Here is a 21,966-nt window from a genome sequence, read left to right on the forward strand (position 1 = left end):
TTCTCATGTCCTCTGTACAAGAAATCTGACCTTAAAATGACACATTTGTGAAAAAAAGTCTAATAAAATTTTCTTTCCACCTGCTTTGCATTACTTCCTGCGAAAACTGTGGGGTCAAAATACTTAGTACACACCTAGATGAATACCTTAGTTTTCAAAATGGGGTCATTTATGGGGAGTTTCTATCTTTTTGGCAGCTCAGTGCCTCTATAAATGTGTAATGGGACCTGAAACATTTTCAAGCAAAACGTGTGTCCTGAAAGTCTTCGGGTGCTCCCTCCCTTTCGGGCCCTGCCGTGTGTCCAGGCAACGCATTAGGGTCACAATGGGGGCATTTTTGAAAACAGGAGAAACAGGGTGATAGATTTTGGAGTGTGATTCTTCATTCTCATGGTCGCTTTACAAAGAAATCGGTCTTCAAAGGGATACTTTTATATAAAAAGTGTTTTGTTTTTTTTATTTCACCTTCTATGCATTAAATTTAGCAAAAAACTGTGGGGTCAAAATACTTACAACACCCCTTAATAAATACCTTAAGGGGTGTAGTTTTCAAAATGGTGTCACTTGTGGGGGTTTCCACCATTCTGACACCTATGAGCCTCTGAAAACCTGGCTTGGTGCAGGAAAACAAAATGTACTTCAAAATGTTGCCACTTTCTGTTTTCTCTGCTATTGCTTGCCGTGTGCCGTCACGGATGGTCCGGGCGATTATCAACACAGGAGCATCAGACTGGTGAGCTGGAGGTTTCCTCCCATTCCCTTTTTCCCTTCATTACCACCATATTATATTATACTTAGTATACCAAAGGCTTCGTTCACATCTGCGCCAGGGTACCGTTCCGGCGTTAAGTCGGAACGGGACCCTGACAGACAGAAAATATATAAATAGTCGACTACGCTATTGATTCCGTCAAAACGACGGAACCTTTGCTCAACGAAGACAAACGGAAAACATTGGCACCGGATCCGTCACCATTGAAATCAATGGTGATGCAAACGGAAAACTATGATTTCAGTTTGTGTCGGTCAGGGCTCAGGAACGTCAGAACGGAGCATAGCGCAGATGTGAACAAAGCCAAAGCATTATTGCTTGTCAGTGTAAAACGGTCAGGCAATTAGAACATGCCTCTTGCACTGCCTAATCGGCATACAATCATAGCATGCCTAGGGGTCTGTTAGGCCCCCCCGACTACTATGGCAACCCATCCGCAGCCCGCGATTTCATTTGCAAGCCGCCGATGGGTAACAGAAATTACACTCACTCTGAAAGTGCTTAGTTGCCGCGGTCACTGTTGACCACTCAGATTCTGGCCGTTCGAGCAGGAGCTCGTCTGTCTAATGACACCGCCCACTCCAGCCCGCACGCGGCACCCGTGTAGGATGTCGACTAGGGCACCCTGAAAAGGCAGCTGTCTAGCCTAAGGCCAGTCAGTGACTGCCATATTGGTGGTCACTAACGGGTTGATAAATATGGGAACACACCTTATCCAAATGAATGAACCTAGAAACAAATGACTTATTAGCCTTAAGGGCTTGCAATTTCCACCATCTCTGTCATTTAAATAACAGCAATGAGTAGTAGGACACAAATGGGGACATTGTGCCTTCAGCCTTATAGTGATGAATTATCCCCAAACAGCTAGCATTACACGGCTTTGCAATTCCTTACAGAGATTTCAATGCCAGATTAAGATAGCTAATAATTTCTAGGTTATATTTATCTTAATAACAGACCTCAGGGTCAGAAACAACATCTTCAGGATCAGGTAATGTTGCATCATTAGTTGTTGTATCACTTGTGTTGTCAGACATATCTGGAAATAAAATAAACAGAATCAGCATGCATTGTGTGAACGGTCTGATTTAACTACTTATTGTCTTATAAAGAACCCATACTTTAACAAATTACAGAGTCTAAGGGAGGCCATACATTTTAGATAGTTGTCTGCCAAATGCTCGTTCTGTCCCAACAGTTATTCCTCCCAACTCCACGATACACATGCACACTTAGCCGAGAGTGCATGTGTTCTTTGAGAGAAAGCTGCTGCCAGACTTATCTAACAAACTAAAGGATCGGGCATGTTGAAATTCAACATGCCTGACCCTTCTCTCCCCAACATCTGCCATCGAGGAGAGTCGGGACACCTCCATACCCGTAGGATGGTTGGCCGGTCCCACTGAAATAGGTGGGGTCGGCCAACATAAATCCTGTAGTCAGTACACCCCGTTTACACAGGGAGCTTGTCTTGAATGTCTGACTTCTGAATCTTGTATGAATTAGAAATCTTCAAATAGTTGCACACTGGATGGTTTACAACATTACGACAAAGAAACTTGACTGGAAGCCATAGGAATCCTGAGTTAACACATAATCGTATCAATTTAAAGGATTTGTCTACTTCAGACAATCCTGATCCATATGTCCCTTTATAGGCACATGGACATAATAGAGCAAGGCCCACTGCAAATAGCGGCTTTCCGGCTTGTCTGTGCATTAAAAGGGTATTCTCAACTCATACATTTATGGGATATCCACAGAATATATAAATGATTCTATGAGTAATGGCTCTTGTGAGCTAGAAACGCGTCAGAGAGGACGGACGTTTTATGTATTGTGTCCACTTTAAAGGGAAAGTGCGCCGCTCCCACACAGACCAAAAGGAAGGTCTTTGGCAGAGAACGAAATCCAGCGCCATTTTCATGTGGACCGGAAGCCGCGGCTGGACAGTAAGAGGACTACTTCCGGCCGCAGCTTCCGGCCATATGTTCAAGGAAGCGAAGGCGCAAGGAATAGGAGCAGAGGCGGCAGGAGCAGGTAAGTTATGTTCGTGTATGTGATGTGTGTTTTACGTTCGTGAATGTTTGTGTTATACCGTCTGCTGAGCCCTGTATCTAATCCTCCTACACTGTGCAGTCGCTCAGAAAATGGCGGCACAGTGTAGGTTTGATGATTCTGACCCCATCCTTTTTTCTGGCACTAGCCAGAATAAGGGAGGGGGGGGGATTGTGTGAGGACACTAGAGCGAGTGTGTCTACCCCAAATTTGCAGCATAAAGCAATGAGGCTGCTTTAACACATTGACCATGCTGCAATTTTGGGAAGTGCTCCCTTTAGTGCCCAGCACATGGAAATGTTAAAAATTGGAATCTAATTTATAATATTTCCTGACTTGTGAAAAAATAAAAAAAATTAAAAACAATGTGTAATCACTTAAATACTAATTGTTTAACTAAGAAAAAATAATAATTCTAGCGACACATTCCCTTTAAGCTGTTCAGCCTTCCGCTGGCTATCTAAATAAATAAATAAAGAAGATTTATTTTCCAAATTCCACAAGGAGTGCTGATCTTTTCCTCTTGAATATCCACAGAAAATGCCATAAATGTGCGATAGGTGCTCCATTAAGATTTATAAAGTTACAGAAACCACTCGCAAAGGTCGAATTTGCACCAGTCCTGTGGATATGCCATAAATGTGTGAGTTGGGAATAAACCTTTAAAAGAGATGATTGCCAGCAGCTCCATCCTGTTGTCAGTAGAGCTGTAACATGGGAACAGGTTGTTCAAACTTAATTTCAATATGGATGATGAGGTACTTTAGACCATTCTTTTTGAACAGCATCCTTAAATCAGACACATTATTATTATTTTTATTTTATAGCGCCATTAGTTTCAGGGCACTGTACATCGGAAATACAGAAAGGTTTAAGTACCTTGAAAACAACAAAAATAACAAAAGTACAATAAACATGAGCTTAATGAATGACAGACTGGTACAGAAGGGGAGCGGACCCTGCCTGCGTGGGCTTACAATCAACAAGGGTAGGGGGGTGGAGACAGTAGGTGCGTGAAGAAGCTGTTCATTTGGTAGTGTAGTGCTCTTCTGGAATATTTTGTGACTCCTTGGATGAAACGCAGTCAGGTTTTTTCCAGAGCTGCTCGCGGAAAAAAAACCCAAAAAAAACAGCACGTCCTTTCTTCGTCTCTGACCTCCTATTGGAATCAATGGGTGGCAGAAAAAAAAACACGACACTCGTTTCCGAGCGTTTTCTACTGTGTTTTTTGCGCTCAGTCATTGAATATGCTTCAATTGCCGCGGGCGAAAAATGCTGTGAAAACCGCAGCAAAAAAGCGCAGGCAGGTCAAAATCTGCCTCAAAATTCCAAAACTTCGCGTGAACAGGACCTAAATACACATTCACCCCTCATGAGAATATTTGAGAGATACCCTCACTATATAGACGGTTTGAGAAAACTGGTCCACACCTTTTGGTCATGGCCAAATTGACAGAGCACCAATGACATGGTTTCAATTGTTACCATATTCAATTGTTACCAATATATATCGCTACACTGTTAGTCACATATTTGTTTAGGAGAAAAGGACGCTTGGTGCAAAAGGGACTTTAGTTACATGTTAAAGAGGCTCTGTCACCACATTATAAGTGCCCTATCTCCTACATAAGGAGATCGGCGCTATAAAGAAGATGACAGCAGTGCTTTTTATTTAATAAAACAATCTATTTTCACTACTTTATTAGCGATTTTAGATTTATGCTAATGAGTTGCTTAATGCCCAACTGGGCGTGTTTTTACTTTAGACCAAGTGGGCGTTGTACAGAGGAGTGTATGACACTGACCAATCCGCGTCCTGCGCTCCTCTCCATTCATTTACTCAGCGCATAGGGATCCTGCTAGATCCTTATGTGCTGTCTTATACTAACACATTAACGATACTGAAGTGTTTAGACAGTGAATAGACATTCCACAGGATGTCTATTCACAATCCCTGCACTTCGTTACTCTGTCTGTGGTAGTTACAGCAGAGGAAGCGTAATGTCACGAGATTACGCAGTAAATGACAGGTTACAACGAGATTACGCCTCCTCTGCTGTAACTACCACAGACAGAGTAACGAAGTGCAGAGATTGTGAATAGACATCCCGTGGAATGTCTATTCACTGTCTAAACACTTCAGTATCGTTAATGTGTTAGTATGAGACAGCACATAAGGATCTAGCAGGATCCCTATTCACTGAGTAAATGAATGGAGAGGAGTGCATGACGCTGATTGGTCAACGTCATACACTCCTCTGTACAACGCCCACTTGGTCTAAAGTAAAAACACGCCCACTTGGGCATTAAGCAACTCATTAGCATAAATCTAAAATCGCTAATAAAGTGGTTAAAACAGATCGTTTTATTAAATAAAAAGCACTGCTGTCATCTACATTATAGCACCGATCTCCTTATATAGGAGATAGGGCACATATAATGTGGTGACAGAGCCACTTTAAGTTTAGTGTCCCTTTAAAGAGGCTGTCACCACATTATAAGTGGCCTATATTGTACATGATGTGATCGGCGCTGTAATGTAGATTACAGCAGTGTTTTTTTATATAGAAAAACGATCATTTTGACGGAGTTATGACCTATATTAGCTTTATGCTTATGAGTTTCTCAATGGACAACTGGGCGTGTTTTACTTTTTGACCAAGTGGGCGTTGGATAGAGGAGTGTATGACGCTGACCAATCAGCGTCATACACTTCTCTCCATTCATTTACTCTGCAGATAGCGATATAGCTATATCGCTATGTGCAGCCACATACACAAACACTAACATTACTGCAGTGTCCGGATAATGAATATACATTATCTCCAGCCTGGACGGGATGTGTATTCAGAATCCTGACCACTTCTGTAGTGTCTGTGATTTACAGCATGGCATAGTCTCGCGAGATTACGCTGTAAGCGGTCATTCACAGCGAGATCTCGCTGTGCTGTGCTGTAAAGCACAGAGACGCTACAGAAGTGGTCAGGATTCTGAATACACATGACGTCCTGGCTGGAGGTAATGTATATTCATTATCAGGACACTGCAGTAACGTTAGTGTTTGTGTATGTAGCTGCACATAGCGATATAGCTATATCGCTATGTGTAGAGTAAATGAATGGGGAGATGTGTATGACACTGATTGGTCAGTGTCATACACTCCTCTGTACAACGCCCACTTGGTCAAAAAGTAAAACACGCCCAGTTGTCCATTGAGAAAGTCATTAGCATAAAGCTAACATAGGTCATAACTCAGTCAAAAATGATATTTTTTCTAAATAAAAAAACACTGCTGTAATCTACATTACAGCGCCGATCACATCGTGTACAATATAGGGCACTTATAATGTGGTGACAGAGCCTCTTTAAGATAAATGTTTAGTATATAAAGACAACCTCCAAGTAAAAGTGCAGCTAAACATAAAATGGTTATATCTGAGGAAACCAAAGCAAAAAGTCAGTCAATGTAAAACAGTGGAATGTGTGAGAGTGTATTAAATGAGACAAGTCAGCGAATGGTAGCCTTCTCAATGATTGCTTCTTCCGTGATTATTTTGTGCCAGCACCAGCAGCAATTTTCTAGTGGCAGGTCAATTATAGAAGCGGTCATTAGCTGCAGGGTACAGATGAAGATAATGATTCCATTCCAGCACTGGACACGTACTTGCCTTGATAATTGAAGACCTGTTATTCAATGTGATTGTCTTAACTGATCATGCAGAATCTTACAAGAGCAAGGCTGAAGAAATGCAATAAGCTCGATTACTAAAAAAAGATAGCAAAAAGGGGAAAGAAAAAAAAAGGATATAATACAAAATAGCTGTCATGTCCATGGCCGCGGGCCGTCAGGCTCACTCACCTCCTGACGCCCGCAGCCATGGATCTGCCAGCGCTGGCCCCAGTATCCTCCTCAGAAGACGCCATCGCTCACCTCTGCCAGGTCCCATAGGGCGCGTACGCACACTCGTGCCCGCTCTTAAATGGGCAGCACGCGCACCGGACTTTTATGTTTAAATAGCCCATAGCACCCTGGACTATAAGAAGAGACCAGCCCCTTCCTCCTACGCCTGAGCGTTGTTGTCATACCCTAAGTTTGTCTATGCAAATGGTCTCCTAGTGTTTCCCAGTTCCTGTATCCAGTTACCTGTATCCCGTGCTATCCTGGTCAAGTGCCGTGGTGAGCTGAAGTCGTGCTGTGCTGTATACCACGCCTGTCCTGGTACACCACGCCTGACGTCTACCTGCTGTCTAGTCTCAGCCGAGCCTGCCTTGCTACTGTCCGAGCTGCCACAGGTACCCTATACGAACTATAGACTGTAACCTGCGCCCTGTTGGCCAGCTGCCATACCGCCAAGGCGGTAGGGCCCAGTGGGTCCACGAATCCATAATCGGACACTAGCGCTGTACATCTCAAAACGTATGCTTCACTCTTATATCGCTATGACAAAGCTTTATTGACTGCAGAAGAGAACAGGTCATTGTTCTACAACAGTAAACACAAAATATTATTCATGCACAGAAATTCACCTTATATGTATCAGTTTCAATGTAAAATAGCCATGGATGATAAAAACCAAACACACAAGAAGCGCATTGTGCCACAGAGTACAGAATGGTAGGAAGTTACCATTCAGAAAACATGTACAAATGACACCGGGAGATCTCGTAGAATACACAAAAAAAAGCCATGATTTTATTACATATTGAGGAAGAAAGTCAAAGTAAATATTTGTTTGTTTAAGCCTTTTGCCTTGGAATAGATAAATGTCCCCAGTAAACGTAAATCCTTACATTTTTCCTTTCGATCAAAGTGTGATGGGAATTATGATCACTGCAAGGGTCAGTTCACACGTTTCTTAAATACTGCTGTTTTTCCGCGACAGAATTTGTTGTGGAAAATCCGCAGCAAATACAGTAGCAGCAAAGTGGATAAGATAAAACAAATCTCATCCGCACGCTGCATAAATACAGAGCGGAAATACCGCCCACAAATTGACCTGCATTGTATTTATTTAATCCGCAGCATGTCAATTGTATTTGTGTAATCGCCGCTTTTTTGTTGAGGGAGCTAAAACCCACAACAAATAGTAGATGTTGCGATTTTTACAGCAGAAAATCTGCGATTCCGCAGCAAAAATCGCAACTCAGGAAAGAAAATCTTACACTTACCTAGAATTCTGTGCTTCTTCATCGAGGCCAGCCTCCTGTGATTTGCTGTAGGTCACATGGGATAAAACGTCATCCCAGGAAGCCAGACTGTAAGAAGCAGGAAGTTCTGGGTAAGTATGAATGTTTATTTTTTTTCTGAGTTGCGATTTTGCCGCGAAAGTCGCAACACCTGGCTTTCTGTTGCGGATTTTGCATCCCCATTGAAAACCCGCAACGGATTTAAATGCTGCACCACAGGTCAATTTGAGAACATTTTTGCTGCATTTTTTTTGCGCAGCGTGGGCATGAGATTTTCAAAATCTCATCCACTTTGCGGCTATTGTAAATGCTGTGGAATTTCCACACAGAGGTCAATTTAGGAAATTCTGCAGCGTCTATACTACGTGGGAATCTGACCCAAGGGTGAGTTCACACAGGGCAGATACGCTGCATTAAGGTACAAAGCGTATCCACCCTGCCAGCCGCAGGGAATTTCTGCTGAAAAGCCGCACCTAATTGTCAACTGCGGAAAACAGAAGAGAGAAAAAAAAATAACCAAAACGGCCATACTTACCCTCTGACGTCATGCAGACCAGCCTCTCGGGAAGGCATTTCACCCCATGTGACTGCTGCAGCGGTCACGTGGGATGAAGCGTCATCCCAGGAGGCCGGCCTGGACGAAGAAGCAAAGAATTCTGGTTAAGTATGGGCGTTTTTTGTTTTTTTTCTCTTCTGTTTTCCGCAGTGGACATTCCGAACTAGAACAGAGATTGTGAACTAGACCCCCTCATTCAACATCAGTGTCTGACCTCACAAATGCTCTTCTTGATAAAGGGGCAAAAATCAGGCCTATTGAAGTGAATGGGGATGAGCTGCTATATTACACAACCTGTGGACAGGTGTAGTGCTGCTTTTTTGAAGAACTGATTTAACACAAGATCTGCTACTAGATCTTGCTGGTTTTGTATTGCTTTTTATTAGAGAAGTTTCCTAATTGGTTATCTCTGCTTAAACTTCTGCTTTTAGTCTTGTGAAGTTCTACATTACAGTTCTGTGAAGGAAACAAACGTCGTTATTAGACTTCCAGGATTAGCAGGTGTTATGTCATAAGCACAGCACAGATGTCACAAGTGGGCAGGATCCATGACAACATTAAAAATGAAAACCTTGCCCACTAGAGCGGGTGTCAAACGGTCTAAAGACAGCTGGGCTCCTTCACTGACGGGATCAGAGTTACCTCTACTCCCGCCCGTTTAACCCCTTAGATGCCACAGCCAACAGCGACCACGGCATCTAAGTAGTTTTAGATGGGGGGGCTCCCTCTGTCACCCTATCGGCACCTCTGCAGGATGCAGATGGTTTCCATGGCAGCCGATGGCCTAACAAAGGCCCCCATTATTAGGCCCTGCCAGAGGCCTAATAGGAAACCAAGACTGAATAAGCACAAAACAGCCTAAATCGCACACCATTGATTTCAATGGGAGGCAGAGGCATTGTGTTTCCCTGGTGGCTTTTGGGTGCTAAAGGAAAAAAAATTGCCATGCTCTTTCTACGAGGGCTTGGGCAAAAGATGCAGCAAAAAAGAAAGCGTCCAAAAGTCTGCCTATCAAAAAACTCTGTGTGAACTTGGCCATCAATACCTGATTGGTCAGGGTCTGACTCCTGAACCCCCGCCGATCAGCGGATTTGAAGGGGCCGCAGCGCTTGTAAAAGCACCGCTTCCCCTTTACTGCTCACATTGTGAATCACCGACACCCTTGTGAAAAATCAGCAGTATTTATGCGACGTGTGAACTTACCCCAACGGATTTTGTTGCGGAAAAGCTGCAGCATAATACAGTAGCAGCAAAGTGGAGATTTGAAAAAAAAAATCTCATCCACACGCTGTGTAAATAAGCGGAAAAAACGCTCTGAAATTGACCAGCGGTGCATTTTTTTTTTTAAATCTGCAGCATGTCAATCGTATTTGCGGAATCGCTGCTGCAGCCAATGACAGGCTGCAGTGGTCACATGGTATGAACGGTCATCCCAGGGCTGCTGAACGTCAGAGGGACGTGTCGCAATGATAAGAATATCCATTTTTTTTCATTGCAGGATTTCTGCAGCGACATTCTGGCCGAAAAACTGCACCACAATTTAGAAAAGTTTTTCGGCCAGAACCCCCTGCAAGGTGCGGTGTGCTTTTATGCAGCGGAGGTTCACAGTATTACAGCCTTTTCCCATTCACTTCAAAGGGAGAAGGCTGTAAGACTGTGAACCGCCTATACAAGAGTGTCAGTGATTCACAGTGTGAGCAGTAACAGGAATGACGGGAAAACCGTGCTTGTTCGAGTACTGCGGCCCCTTCAAAACAGCTGGTCGGCAGGGGTCCCGAGAGTCGGACCCTGATCGATCAGATATTGATGGCCTATCCTGAGGACACGCAATCAATTTTTAGTCAATTTTTTTTTCTGCTGATTTATTACAATTGAAAACCTCAAACTTAAAAAAAAACAAAAAACAACACACTTGAAATACATGCCATTTTTCAAATGTGTTTTAAAATGGTGGGGGGGGGGGGGGGGGAGAGTGTGAGTGAATGAGGCCTTAGGCCGGAATTACATGTAACTTTTGTGGCATTTTTTGATGCAGCTTGGTAGCCACAGCCAGGAGTGCATACAAAAAAAGGGGATGTATATACAAAGGACTTCTGCAGTTTTTGCACCGTCAACAGGAAGGAAACGAGTGTGCTTCCAGCCTAAATACGGTGTGCGATTCCAGTCTAATAGCTGCCTGTCACGATCTGTGGGTATGTGGACCCACTGGGCCGGTCCGCCGTAGCGGTATATCAGCTGGCCAAACAGGGTACAAAGTCAATGTCTATAGTTCGGATAGAGGTACCTGTGGCAATTCAGATAGTAGCGATGGTTTAGGCTCGGATGGAACTCTGGCAGAAGGCAGACAACAGGTGCGGTGAAACACAGCGGGTGTAGCAGGCATCAACACGACTCCAACTCTGTACAGCACAGGAACATGGAAGCACGGGATACAGGTAGCAGGAACGGGAACACTGGGAACTGCAGAACACTCAAGGGACCAGTTGCAAAGACTGACACGGGACGGTACAAACAACGCTCAAGCAATGAAAGAAGGGACAGGGCCCTTCTTATAGTCCAGGGTGATCTGGGAGCAATCAGCTCAATCTCACACATATGTGCCCTCTGGCTCTTTAAGGCTGGACTGAGCTCGCACCCTAGTGGTCACTGCGGGACAGGACGGCCGCATGTGCTGGCATCTCTGGAGAGAAGGGCGTCGGCAGGATGAGAAGAGTTCGTGGTCAGCGACCGTGGACGTTACACTGCCATTTAGAAGATTGAAGGGTGAATTCAAACACACACACATATATATATATTAATGATAAATATATGTAATGTCTTGATAATGGATATATTTGGCTAAGGCTCTGCTCACATATGCGTGTTGGCTTGCGTTCATAACAGAAACCGTGACGTATTCCGGATTAGTCGTTCAACGGATCACAATGGCACCAGAAAGAACCCATTGACTTGCATGCTGGGCTATTCTTGCCGTGAAATCTGAACGGAATCTAAACGGTACCTTCATTGGCAGTTGGCCTGTTTATCATACATTTCATTAGCAACATTCACACTAGCATGACAGATTTAACGGTTAAAAAACACGTAAATCTGTCTGCGTGCGTTGCGTTATGCATCAGTGTGCTTTGCGATTGGCATGTGTTTTTCACACACTCACAAGCACTTTTTTTCAGTGTAATTGGTAATTGGCGTGTAAAACACGGACAGCACATGGATGTGCATCTGTGTGCTGTCCATGGTTTTCACGAACCCGACACTCGCTGCGTGAAAACTCACGCATTTGTGAATAGCCCCATTAAAATTGTATCAACGCACAGCACATGGATGAGATTCACGCTCGTCTGAATGAGCCCTTAGTTTGAAGCATCACACCAGACAACTTAAAGGGTTATTCCCAAGTTGAGTCAATTTTTTTTTTTTTTAGACATTCTAAGTAGGAATTAAAAAAGAAAACATTTGCTGTGAAAAAAAATAAAAAATTAATTCCTTAACTACCTTTTTTTTTTACACTTGATAACTCAGCTAGTGCTAGTTATCTTTTGTAAAAAGGGGCATGAGCAGCTCGATGTCAATCAAGCCGCTCTGCAGTGTGCACGCTCCCGACGGTGCTAGATACTGTAGTTCTAGCAACATTCACCCCGTTTCGGCAAGCCACTTCTCCCACCCAGCTAAGCTGCCCCCCCCCTCTCACCCCATGTAATATGTTTAGCCGCCGCACCGGTGCTGCATCACCCGGCGAACAACAGAAGATATATTTAAAAAAAAACAAAAACTCACCTAAGACGTTCCTACGGAGATCTGAACGGTCCCGTCACTTTCCATCTTACTGCTACTTGGTGCCGCTCGCAGTCACAGTAACAATGCGTTGTGGCGCATATGACGTAATCATATCACACTCACGTGATTACGTCATCTGCTCCCACCGCTTTGTTATTGTGAATGGGAGCAGTAAAAAGAAAAGTGACGGGACCGTTCAGATCTTCGTGGGAACGTCTTATGTGAGGTGTGTGTGTGTGCGTGTGTGTGTATGTATATATATGTATGTATGCATATGTGTGTATGTGTGTGTGTGTGTGTGTGTGTGTGTGTGTGTGTGTGTGTGTAAATAGGTATGTATGTATGCATTTGTGTATGTATGTTTGCATGTATGTATCTATGTATGGTTGTATATATGTTTGCATGCATGCGTGTCTGCGCGCATGTATATATATGTCTGTATGGCCATGTATGATACACACAAATATATATATATATACACACACACACATATACACACACACACACACACACACACACACATCACAAACCTTCAGCCGACCGCAGACTTCTCCTTACGACTGGTGCCTTGCCCTGCATCTACTGCGCATGCGCCGATTTGCGCGTCCATGAGAAAAATTACATCCTCTTCTAAGGACGAAGAGGATATCATTGCGCATGAGCAGCCACCGCTAAAGGTAAATAACGGTGGCCGGATCCCTAGACAACGAGCTACAAACAAAGAGGGACTGACAGCGACTTCAATCAACAATAGCAAGAAAACGACATCGCTGGGCGACAGACAGGTAATCAGAAAAATTATTAACTTTAGAAGGGTGAGCTTAATAGCTACATTTATGAAGATGGGAATAACCCTTTAATGAAGGAAGTAAAAGGTAATCAGACCATTATCAGAATGAACCTTCAATTCATTCATCCACACCCGTCTCCGTTCTGTGTACGAAAGTAGATTTTCTTGCTCAGTCAGTTATACCTCATATGATCTATTGTTAGGATGGCAAATTCTAAGACTGAACAGAAAACGTTGAAAGCCAAGTTAAAAGGAAGTGAAAAGAAGAGCTTACTTAAACATAATGTATCTTCTAGCTTTTTGCCTAACATATCAGCATAAGTTTGCTTGGGGCGTTAGCAACAGTCCATTCATGCATCCGATAAAACCCGCAGACCTCCAAATTGTAAGAACTTGCGTAGTATAGACATTTCTATCAAGTGTGTTTCAGTTCCTCTCCATTTTCCAAATCGGTGGAACCAGTGGTTAAAAACATTTTTATTTACATCTAGAAAGTGAAAACCAAGTCTGGCTACCAGCTGAGAGGTGGATAAAATTATGTACAGACTATATAGGATAAAAGCCCTACAGATCGGCACGGACGTGGCATTAACACAATGCGGCTAACAGTCATGCCGCTGCATCTGTTAACCCCTTAAAGAGTCTCTGTCACCAGATTAGAAGTGCCCTATCTCCTACATAATCTGATCGGCACTGTGAGGTTATGTTCACAGAGTTTTTTGACGCGGAAACTGCGCCGCAAAACTCGTCAAAAACAGCCCGAAAATGCCTCCCATTGATTTCAATGGGAAGCGGAGGCGTCTTTTTCACGCGAGTGGTAAAACCGGCTCGCGGGAGAAAGAAGGGACATGCCCTATCTTCGGGCGTTTACGCCTCTGACCTCCCATTGACTTCAATGGGAGGCAGAGAAAGAGTATTTCACTGCGTTTTATGCCCGCGGTGCTCAATGGCCGCGGGCGAAAAACGCAGCAAAAATCGGTGTGCAGGGAGAGGAAAATCTGCCTCTAACTTCCAAACGGAATTTTGAGGCAGAAATTCCGCCTGCAAAAAACTCTGTGTGAACATAGCCTAATGTAGATAACAGTGGTATTTATTTTGAGAAACAAATCATTTTTGACCAAGTTATAAACAATTTTAGGTTTATGCTAATTCGTTTCTTAATAGACAACTGGGTGTGTTTTTACTTACCAACTGGGCGTTGTTTAGAGAAGTGTATGACGCTGACCAATCAGTGACCAATCAGCGTCATACACTTCTCATTGTTCCAGCCCAACTGTACAATTAGGCTGGATTCACACGAGCATGTTCGGTCCGTAAAGGACGGAACGTATTTCGGCCGCAAGTCCCAGACCGAACACACTGCAGGGAGCCGGGCTCCTAGCATCATAGTTATGTACGACGCTAGGAGTCCCTGCCTCGCTGCGGGACAACTGTCCCGTACTGTAATCATATTTTCAGTACGGGACAGTAGTTCCACGGAGAGGCAGAGACTCCTAGCGTCGTACAAAACTATGATGCTAGGAGCCCGGCCCCCTGCAGTGTGTTCGGTCCGGGACTTGCAGCCGAAATACGTTAAGTCCTTTACGGACCGAACATGCTCGTGTGAATCCAGCCTCACACTGTGCACAATCACACTCTGCAGTGAAAGAATCTGGGCTGGAACAATGAAAAGTGTATCACGCTGATTGGTCACTGATTGGTCAGCGTCATACACTTCTCTTTACAACGCCCAGTTGGTAAAAAGTAAAAACACGCTCGGTTGTCTATTAAGAAAATAATTAGCAGAAATCTAAAATTGTTCATAACTTTGTAAAAAATGATTGTTTTTCAAAATAAAAACCACTGTCTACATTACAGCACCGATCACATTATGTAGGAGATAGGGCACTTATAATCTGGTGACAGAGCCTTTTAAACTAGTCAATAGCGACCACAGCATTTATAGTGGTTTTCCCAGAAAGGACATTTATGACATATCCACAGGTTGTGTCATAAATGTCAGATAGATGGGGGTCCCACCTCTGGGACCCGCATCAATCTCTAGAATGGGGCCCCCTAAACCCCGTTCTATGTTACCCAGCTCCGCGGTCTTCCAGCCACTTCACTTCCTGGTTACATGGTCGAGTTACGCAAACAGCGTAACTCGCTGAGCTACGCAGTTTCCGTAACTCCCATACAACTGAATAGTAGTTACGGAAACAGCGTAGCATGGTACGCTGCTTCTGTAACTGCCATTCACTACTATGGGAGTTACAGAAACAGCGTAGCACAGCGAGTTACGCTGTTTCCGTAACTCATCCATGTATTGCAGTGTATTGTATCAGCGATCTAATGAACGCTGGTTCAAGTCCCCTAGAGGGAACTAATAAAATGTGAAAAAAAAATAAAGAAAAATACATTTTCAGGAGTGTAAAACAAAATTTCAAAGTTGAAAAAAATAAATAAATAATCTTTTCCCATTTTTCCCCAAGCACAATGTAAAAAGAATAAGAAAAGAACAAAAAAATTGGTATCTCTGCGTTCGTAATAGCATTATTTGAGTCACACAGTGAACGGCGTAAAAAAAAAAAAAAAAAAAGAAGTAAAACCCCAGAATCGTCTTTTGGTCACCATAGCGCTAAAAAGAATTAAATAAAAAGTGATAAAAATTTATATGTACCAAAAAAATGGTGCTAATAAAAACTACAGCTCGTTCCGCAAAAAAATAAGCCCTCACACCGCTCAAACGATGGAAAAATATGTTATGGCTTTCAGAATGTGGTGAAACTGAACAAATTATTTTTTTTAACCAATACTTTTTTCTTTGTTCCTATTTTCTGTTTAAGACGCACCAAGGTTTTATAGTCCGAAAAATATCGTATTTATTATAAACTTTAAACTTTTTTTATAGTCCCACTAGGAGACTTCACTATGCAATTGTAACAACTCCCCACCGTCAGACGGCTGTGACCAAAGACTCCTGCCAGCGTCTCCCTCAGAGACGCCGGCTTGCGCGGCTGTCCTTTCCTGTGTGCTAGGGTGCGCACACTCGTCCCTGGCCTTAAAGGGCACGCGCACATACCAAAAGTTCCCTAACCAATCTCCAGATCACCATGGAATTTAAAAAAAAATATAAATAAATAAAAAAAAAAAAAGGGGGGGCTCCACCCTACCCTGAGAGTTGTTGTCTACCCATGTTCGTATTGCAAACGGTCCCTTAGTTGTATCCTGCTCCCAGTGTCCCGTACCCAGCTTCCTGTACCGCAGCCTTTAATTAGAGTCGTGTGAATCATCCGCCACATCTGCCGTCATCCGCCACGTCAAGCTCCATCCGAGCCAAAGCCTCTGCTACTCTATGGACTCTTACGGACTTACGGACTCTGTGCTAAGGACTTTGCATAGACTTTATATAGACTGTGATTTGGCCAGCTGTCACTCCGCTACGGCGGAGCGGCCTAGTGGGTCCACATACTCCTAGATCGAGACAGTGATCATTTATAATACACTGCACTACTTCTGTATTGCAGTGTATTATGCCAGTGTAAAACTGACAGGCATCTGTTAGGACATGCATAACCGGCATTCACTAAAGGCAGACCTTTGGGCCTTTGTTAGTCCTGCGGCTGCCATTAAAGCCATTAGCACCCCACGATAGCATCGTGGGTTGCCGATGGGGTGAGAGATGGTGCCTAAAACCACTCAGATGTGGCGGTCGCTATTGACCGCCGCATATGAGGGGTTAAACATGACAGGAGACCACTGCTATTTGTTTTTTCTCCCCGCTCTCCAAGAGCTACAACTTTTTTTTTTCTGTCGACGAAGCCGTATGAGGGCTTGTTTTTTGCAGCACGAGTTGTAGTTTTTAATGACACCATTTACTGTACCATATAACGTACTGAAAAACGGAGTAAAAATATTTGTGAGGTGGATTGGGAAAAAAATAGCAATTCCATTGTTTTTTGGGTTTTGCTTTTACGGCGTTCACCGTGTGGTTAAATAGACATGTTAACTTTATTCTGCGTATCGATTTGATTACACTATACCAAAATGTATATAGTTTTCGTAGTTATGTTTTATCACTTTTACATAATAACAAAAACATTTTTTTTTTTTTTATTGTTTTATATCGCCATATTTCTGGGAGGCATGCTTTTGTTTTTAATGGTACCATTTTAAGTTGCATACGACTATTTGATCGCTCTAAACTTTTTAGGGGAGGTGAGGTAATCACAAAATAGCAATTCTGGAATTTGTTTTATTTACAGCATAGACCGTGTGGAATAATGTTATTTTACAATAGTCTGAACTATTACGGATGCGATAATATCAAATATGGATTTTTTTTTTCATATTACAAAAAAAAAATGCTTAAAGGGTTTTTTTTCCCCCACTTTGAATTTTTTTCCCCTATATTAGTAAAAACGTTCTCATTTTGAAAATTTTCTTTAGTCCCACCATGGGACTTGAACATGCGATCGTTTGATCACTGGTATAATGCACTGCAATACTAATGTATTGCACTTTTACCACTCTGACAGGTCTTAAAAGGAGGACCGAGATGTCAGACTTGGGGGCCTTCATTAGGCCCCCAGACAGCCATGAGAACATCACCACCCCGCAATCACGTTGCGGAGCTAAGTTGGACCATGGAAGTAGGGGGACCCCTCCTCTTTCTAGCAGCTTAGCTTCCGCGGCTGCTATTGACCACCGTGGTTAAACCCTTCAGGATTAGAGTTTCCTCTTATACAGGCTGTTACAGTAAAGTGTCGACAGGAACATACAGCCTACACCCGCTAGGTATGGAGCGAGCTCAGCCCATGAAATTGTTTAATATTTCCCCTTTCTAGCTAGAACACTAAGGGTATGTTCACACAGGGCAGATACTCTACGTAAAAGTATCTGCCCTGGAGGCCGCAGGGAATTCCAGACTAAAAACCGCACCAAATTGTGCCACAGTTTTCGTCCAGGAATGTCTGCTGCGGAAAATAGATTTAAAAAAAAAAAAAAGCGTATACTTGCCCTTAATCCATGACAACGTGTCCCTCTGACGTCCTGCAGCTCAGGCTCCTGCTATGACGTTTCATCCCGTGTGACTGCTGTAGCCTGTGATTGGCTGCAGCAGTCACATGGGATGAAACATCTTCCCTGGAGGTCTGGGCAAGTATGAGATTTTTCTTTTTTCGTAGTTGCGATCTGCAGCTTTTCCGCCACAAAAAACGCAACATCTATTATTGCGGGTTTTACCTCCCCATTGAATTTAACAGGGAAAGCCCACCACAGAAAAGCAGCGATTCCACAACATAAATTGACATGCTGCAGATTGTAAAAAAAAAAAACAGACGAAAAAACAATTGATAAATTGAACTGCGGTGCGTTTTTTTACGTAGCGTGTGGATGAGATTTGTTTAAATCTCATCCACTTTGCTGCTACTGTAATATGCTGCAGATTTTCCGCACAAATCCGTTGCGGAAAATTCACAGTATTTACGCTATGTGTGAACCCGGCCTAAGGGTGGCTTCACACACTCGCGTTTTCCTGGCGTTTCTTGCTGTAAATAACCGCTTTGGACAGATGTTAACTTGAATTCAATGGGGAAATATAAACTGCACTACAAACATGGCAGGTTTTTTTTTTAGGTGGCAGTTTTATTTTGTGTTGCGTGTGTCAACTTGTGTGGTGCTTTTTTATGGCATTTTTCAGAATAAATGATGCGTCGCAAAGAGGGATCCTTGCAACACTTTGAATCACATGATCTGCAATGTGAAAAACTCTATAAAAAGAAATGCAAGCAGTAAAACACAGTGATTGTTAAAAAAAAAAAAAAACACCATGTACCATATTAAAAAAAAAAATTATATTTTGTTTTTATTTCGGGTATATTTGGCACAAAAAAAAAAAAATGCAACTGCGCGTGAAGCCTAAGGCCCTTTTCACACTTTTTTTGACAAGTCTTTTGGCGCGGAAAGCGCTCCGCAAAACTCGTCAAAAACCACCCGAAAATGCCTCCCATTGATTTCAATAGGAGGTGGACGAGTATTTTTTACCGCGAGCGGAAAAACCGCGTCGCGATAAAAAGAAGTGACATGACCTATCTTGAGGCGGTTTGCGCCTCTAAAACCCAATTTCTATCAGTCAGAAACTGGAAAAAAAACGCCTCGACGAGTGTTTTCGCGAGTTTTTGTCAAACCACTGAGCAAAAAACATCTGGGGCAGTTTTTGCAGGAGGAAGTTTCCTCCTGCAAAAAACTCAGTGTGAACAAAGACTAGAACACAGACTAAGGCCTCATGCACACGACCGTAAAAACACCCGTTATTACGGGTCGTAATTACGACCCGTAATAACGGGCTCATAGACTTCTATTGGCCACGGGTACCTTCCCGTTTTCTTACGGGAAGGTGCCCGTGTCGTTGAAAAAGATAGAACATGTCCTATTTCAGGCCGTAATAACGGCACGGACAGCCCATAGAAGTCTATGGAGCTCCCGTAATGATGGGTGGCTACATGTGTGCACCCGTCATTACGGGAGCGTTGCTAGGCGACGTCGGTAAATAGTCACTGTCCAGAGTGCTGAAAGAGTTAACTGATCGGCAGTAACTCTTTCAGCACCCTGGACAGTGAATTCCGATCAGAATATAGAGCAACCTGTAAAAAAAAAAAAAAGACGTTCATACTTACCGAGAACTTCCTGCTTCCGGTCTCCCGCCCGTTGCCTTGGTGACGCGTCCCTCTCGACATCCGGCCCGACGTCCTGGATGACGTTTCAGGCCATGTGACCGCTGCAGCCAATCACAGGTCAATCACAGGCTGCAGCGGTCACATGGACTGACGCGTCATCCAGGGATGTCGGGCTGGATGTGAAGAGAGGGACGCGTCACCAACACAACGGCCGGGTAAGTATGAATTTCTTTAACTTTTATTACAGAAAGGGCTGTCCCTTCTCTCTATCCTGCACTGATAGAGAGAAGGGGCTGCCGATTAGTGCAGTGTAATTTTGCAGCCAAAAACGTGCCCGTAAATACGGGTGGAATACGGGTGACACCGGGCCCGTATTTACAGGCACGGGCCCGTAAATACTGGTGCAAAACGGGTCGAATACGTGTGACACCGGACCCGTATTTACGCCAGTATTAACGGGTAGGAAAAAATACGGTCGTGTGCATGGGGCCTAAAAGGGGGAATATATTAAACACTGCGCCAGTTTTCCAGTATAGAAAAGTCACAACATGACATCATTTGCACATCTTGGGAACATTCAAGGCTTATGCACACACGAACGTGGAAATCGGCCGTGTTTTTAACTGCCGTCGCATGGCCGCATAAAGATCTTGGTACTTTTATGGGACTATTCAGACGGCCGTTATTTTAACCGACTATTTCTCAATAGACTCAAGTCTCCGGGATCCATGAAAACGAGCCCCACACGGACGCAAATCGGCCATACTTTACCGGCTGATTTGACACATATAGCCTTAATCAAAGGAACTTAAAAGGTTAAAATACAGTACTTTGAAATATGAAAAAGAACACGGTTTTAAAAGGAGTTTTACTAGATTACAGCTCAGCTCTCTCATACACACATACATATATATATATATTTCTCAAGCTTGGGTCTGGAGAAATATACATGGCTTTAACACCAATGATACAAAGCAGAATGTGATGACTCTTCAGTCATTTCACTCCATCCTCCAGCACTTGCGCCTCCTCCCACAGTCACTCCTAGGTCTCAGCTGGGTGTGCTGGACACGTACACGGCAGTGATGATGATGATGAAGCTGCAGATGTGTCACAGCTCCACATCGCCACCACTTGTCTGCCTCACACTCATTCACTTTATGTACTGCAAGTCACCACACAAGAGGCTCACTGACATGAGGTTTCCATACACTGTATTTATGTATCCAGCTACACATGAGGTTTCCATACACTGTATTTATGTATCCAGCTACAAAGGAGACCAACCTCATGAAGTTAGGGCACCTATTAGATCAGGTAGACAGAAGACTGTACGCTTTAAAGAGGTATTGCAGTCCGAAATATTTATCACCTATCCAATGTTAGATCTATATACATGGGGTATTCCCATCTTAAAATGCCACAGATTGCTTTATAAGCAGAAGGTGGAACCAGCACCCCCATTGATTGCTCTACCCTTTCCGTAAATCACAAAGTCCTCAATAGAGTGGAACATGCCCAAGGGTGGCCCCCTCTCCATTGAATTCAAAGGGAAAGCAGGTGTTGTGAATCAGCTAACAGGGGTTAAAGAGGACCTGGCATGTTTTTGGGGGTTTTTTCCTCCAGATACCAGCGCTGTAAATTTTTTGTCTCCTGCATTGTTATGACGCTGTCAAATCAGAATGGACAGCCTCACAACGATACAGAGGACCTGTAGAAAATCCTGCAGGATCAGCAGGTCTTCTGAATCACTGCGAGGCTGTCCACTCTGATTGGACAGCGTCACGGCGATGAAGGCGTCACAGGAGACAGCGCCTACGGAGGAGAAATTAGGTCTTCTCTGTACCTTTACTCACAATTAGTCTATTTGATGCCAAAACGGAGCTGGGGCCATACCAAGACAACGTGTGTGTGGGGAGGTGGGGGGGGTGTATGTGAATCTTAAATTCTGACATGATGCAGAAATATCTGCAAGAATCCGTCCCATATATCTGGATGCAATGGTTTCTGCAGCGTGTGCATGGATTTCTGCATACTACATCCAGATGAATGGAACGGTCTCAGACATTTCTACAACTAATCTTTCTACCACATATGGACTTACCCTAAGAACATAGCAGTCTGAATTTTCACAGATCTGACAACTTGCATGTTTGGTTATCTGAAG

General features: G+C 43.5%; 1 protein-coding gene across 4 annotated transcripts in view; it reads right to left on the reverse strand.

The window, feature by feature from the left end:
• ARFIP1 (ARF interacting protein 1) overlaps nucleotides 1-21,966 on the reverse strand; it is a 135,343-nt gene that overhangs the window by 106,637 nt on the left and 6,740 nt on the right. For 3 of the 4 annotated variants that reach the window (XM_075860348.1, XM_075860345.1, XM_075860347.1), the window contains exon 2: nucleotides 1,735-1,814. The exons of the other annotated variant lie outside the window; for it this stretch is intronic. In XM_075860348.1, coding sequence (XP_075716463.1) covers nucleotides 1,735-1,812 — 78 coding nt within the window. In that variant the 5' untranslated portion in view covers nucleotides 1,813-1,814. The remainder of the gene's footprint in view (nucleotides 1-1,734; nucleotides 1,815-21,966) is intronic. 4 annotated transcript variants of the gene reach the window in all.

The sequence above is a fragment of the Rhinoderma darwinii genome, chromosome 1 (genome assembly GCF_050947455.1).
Source record: "Rhinoderma darwinii isolate aRhiDar2 chromosome 1, aRhiDar2.hap1, whole genome shotgun sequence".
Classification (NCBI taxonomy): domain Eukaryota; kingdom Metazoa; phylum Chordata; class Amphibia; order Anura; family Rhinodermatidae; genus Rhinoderma; species Rhinoderma darwinii.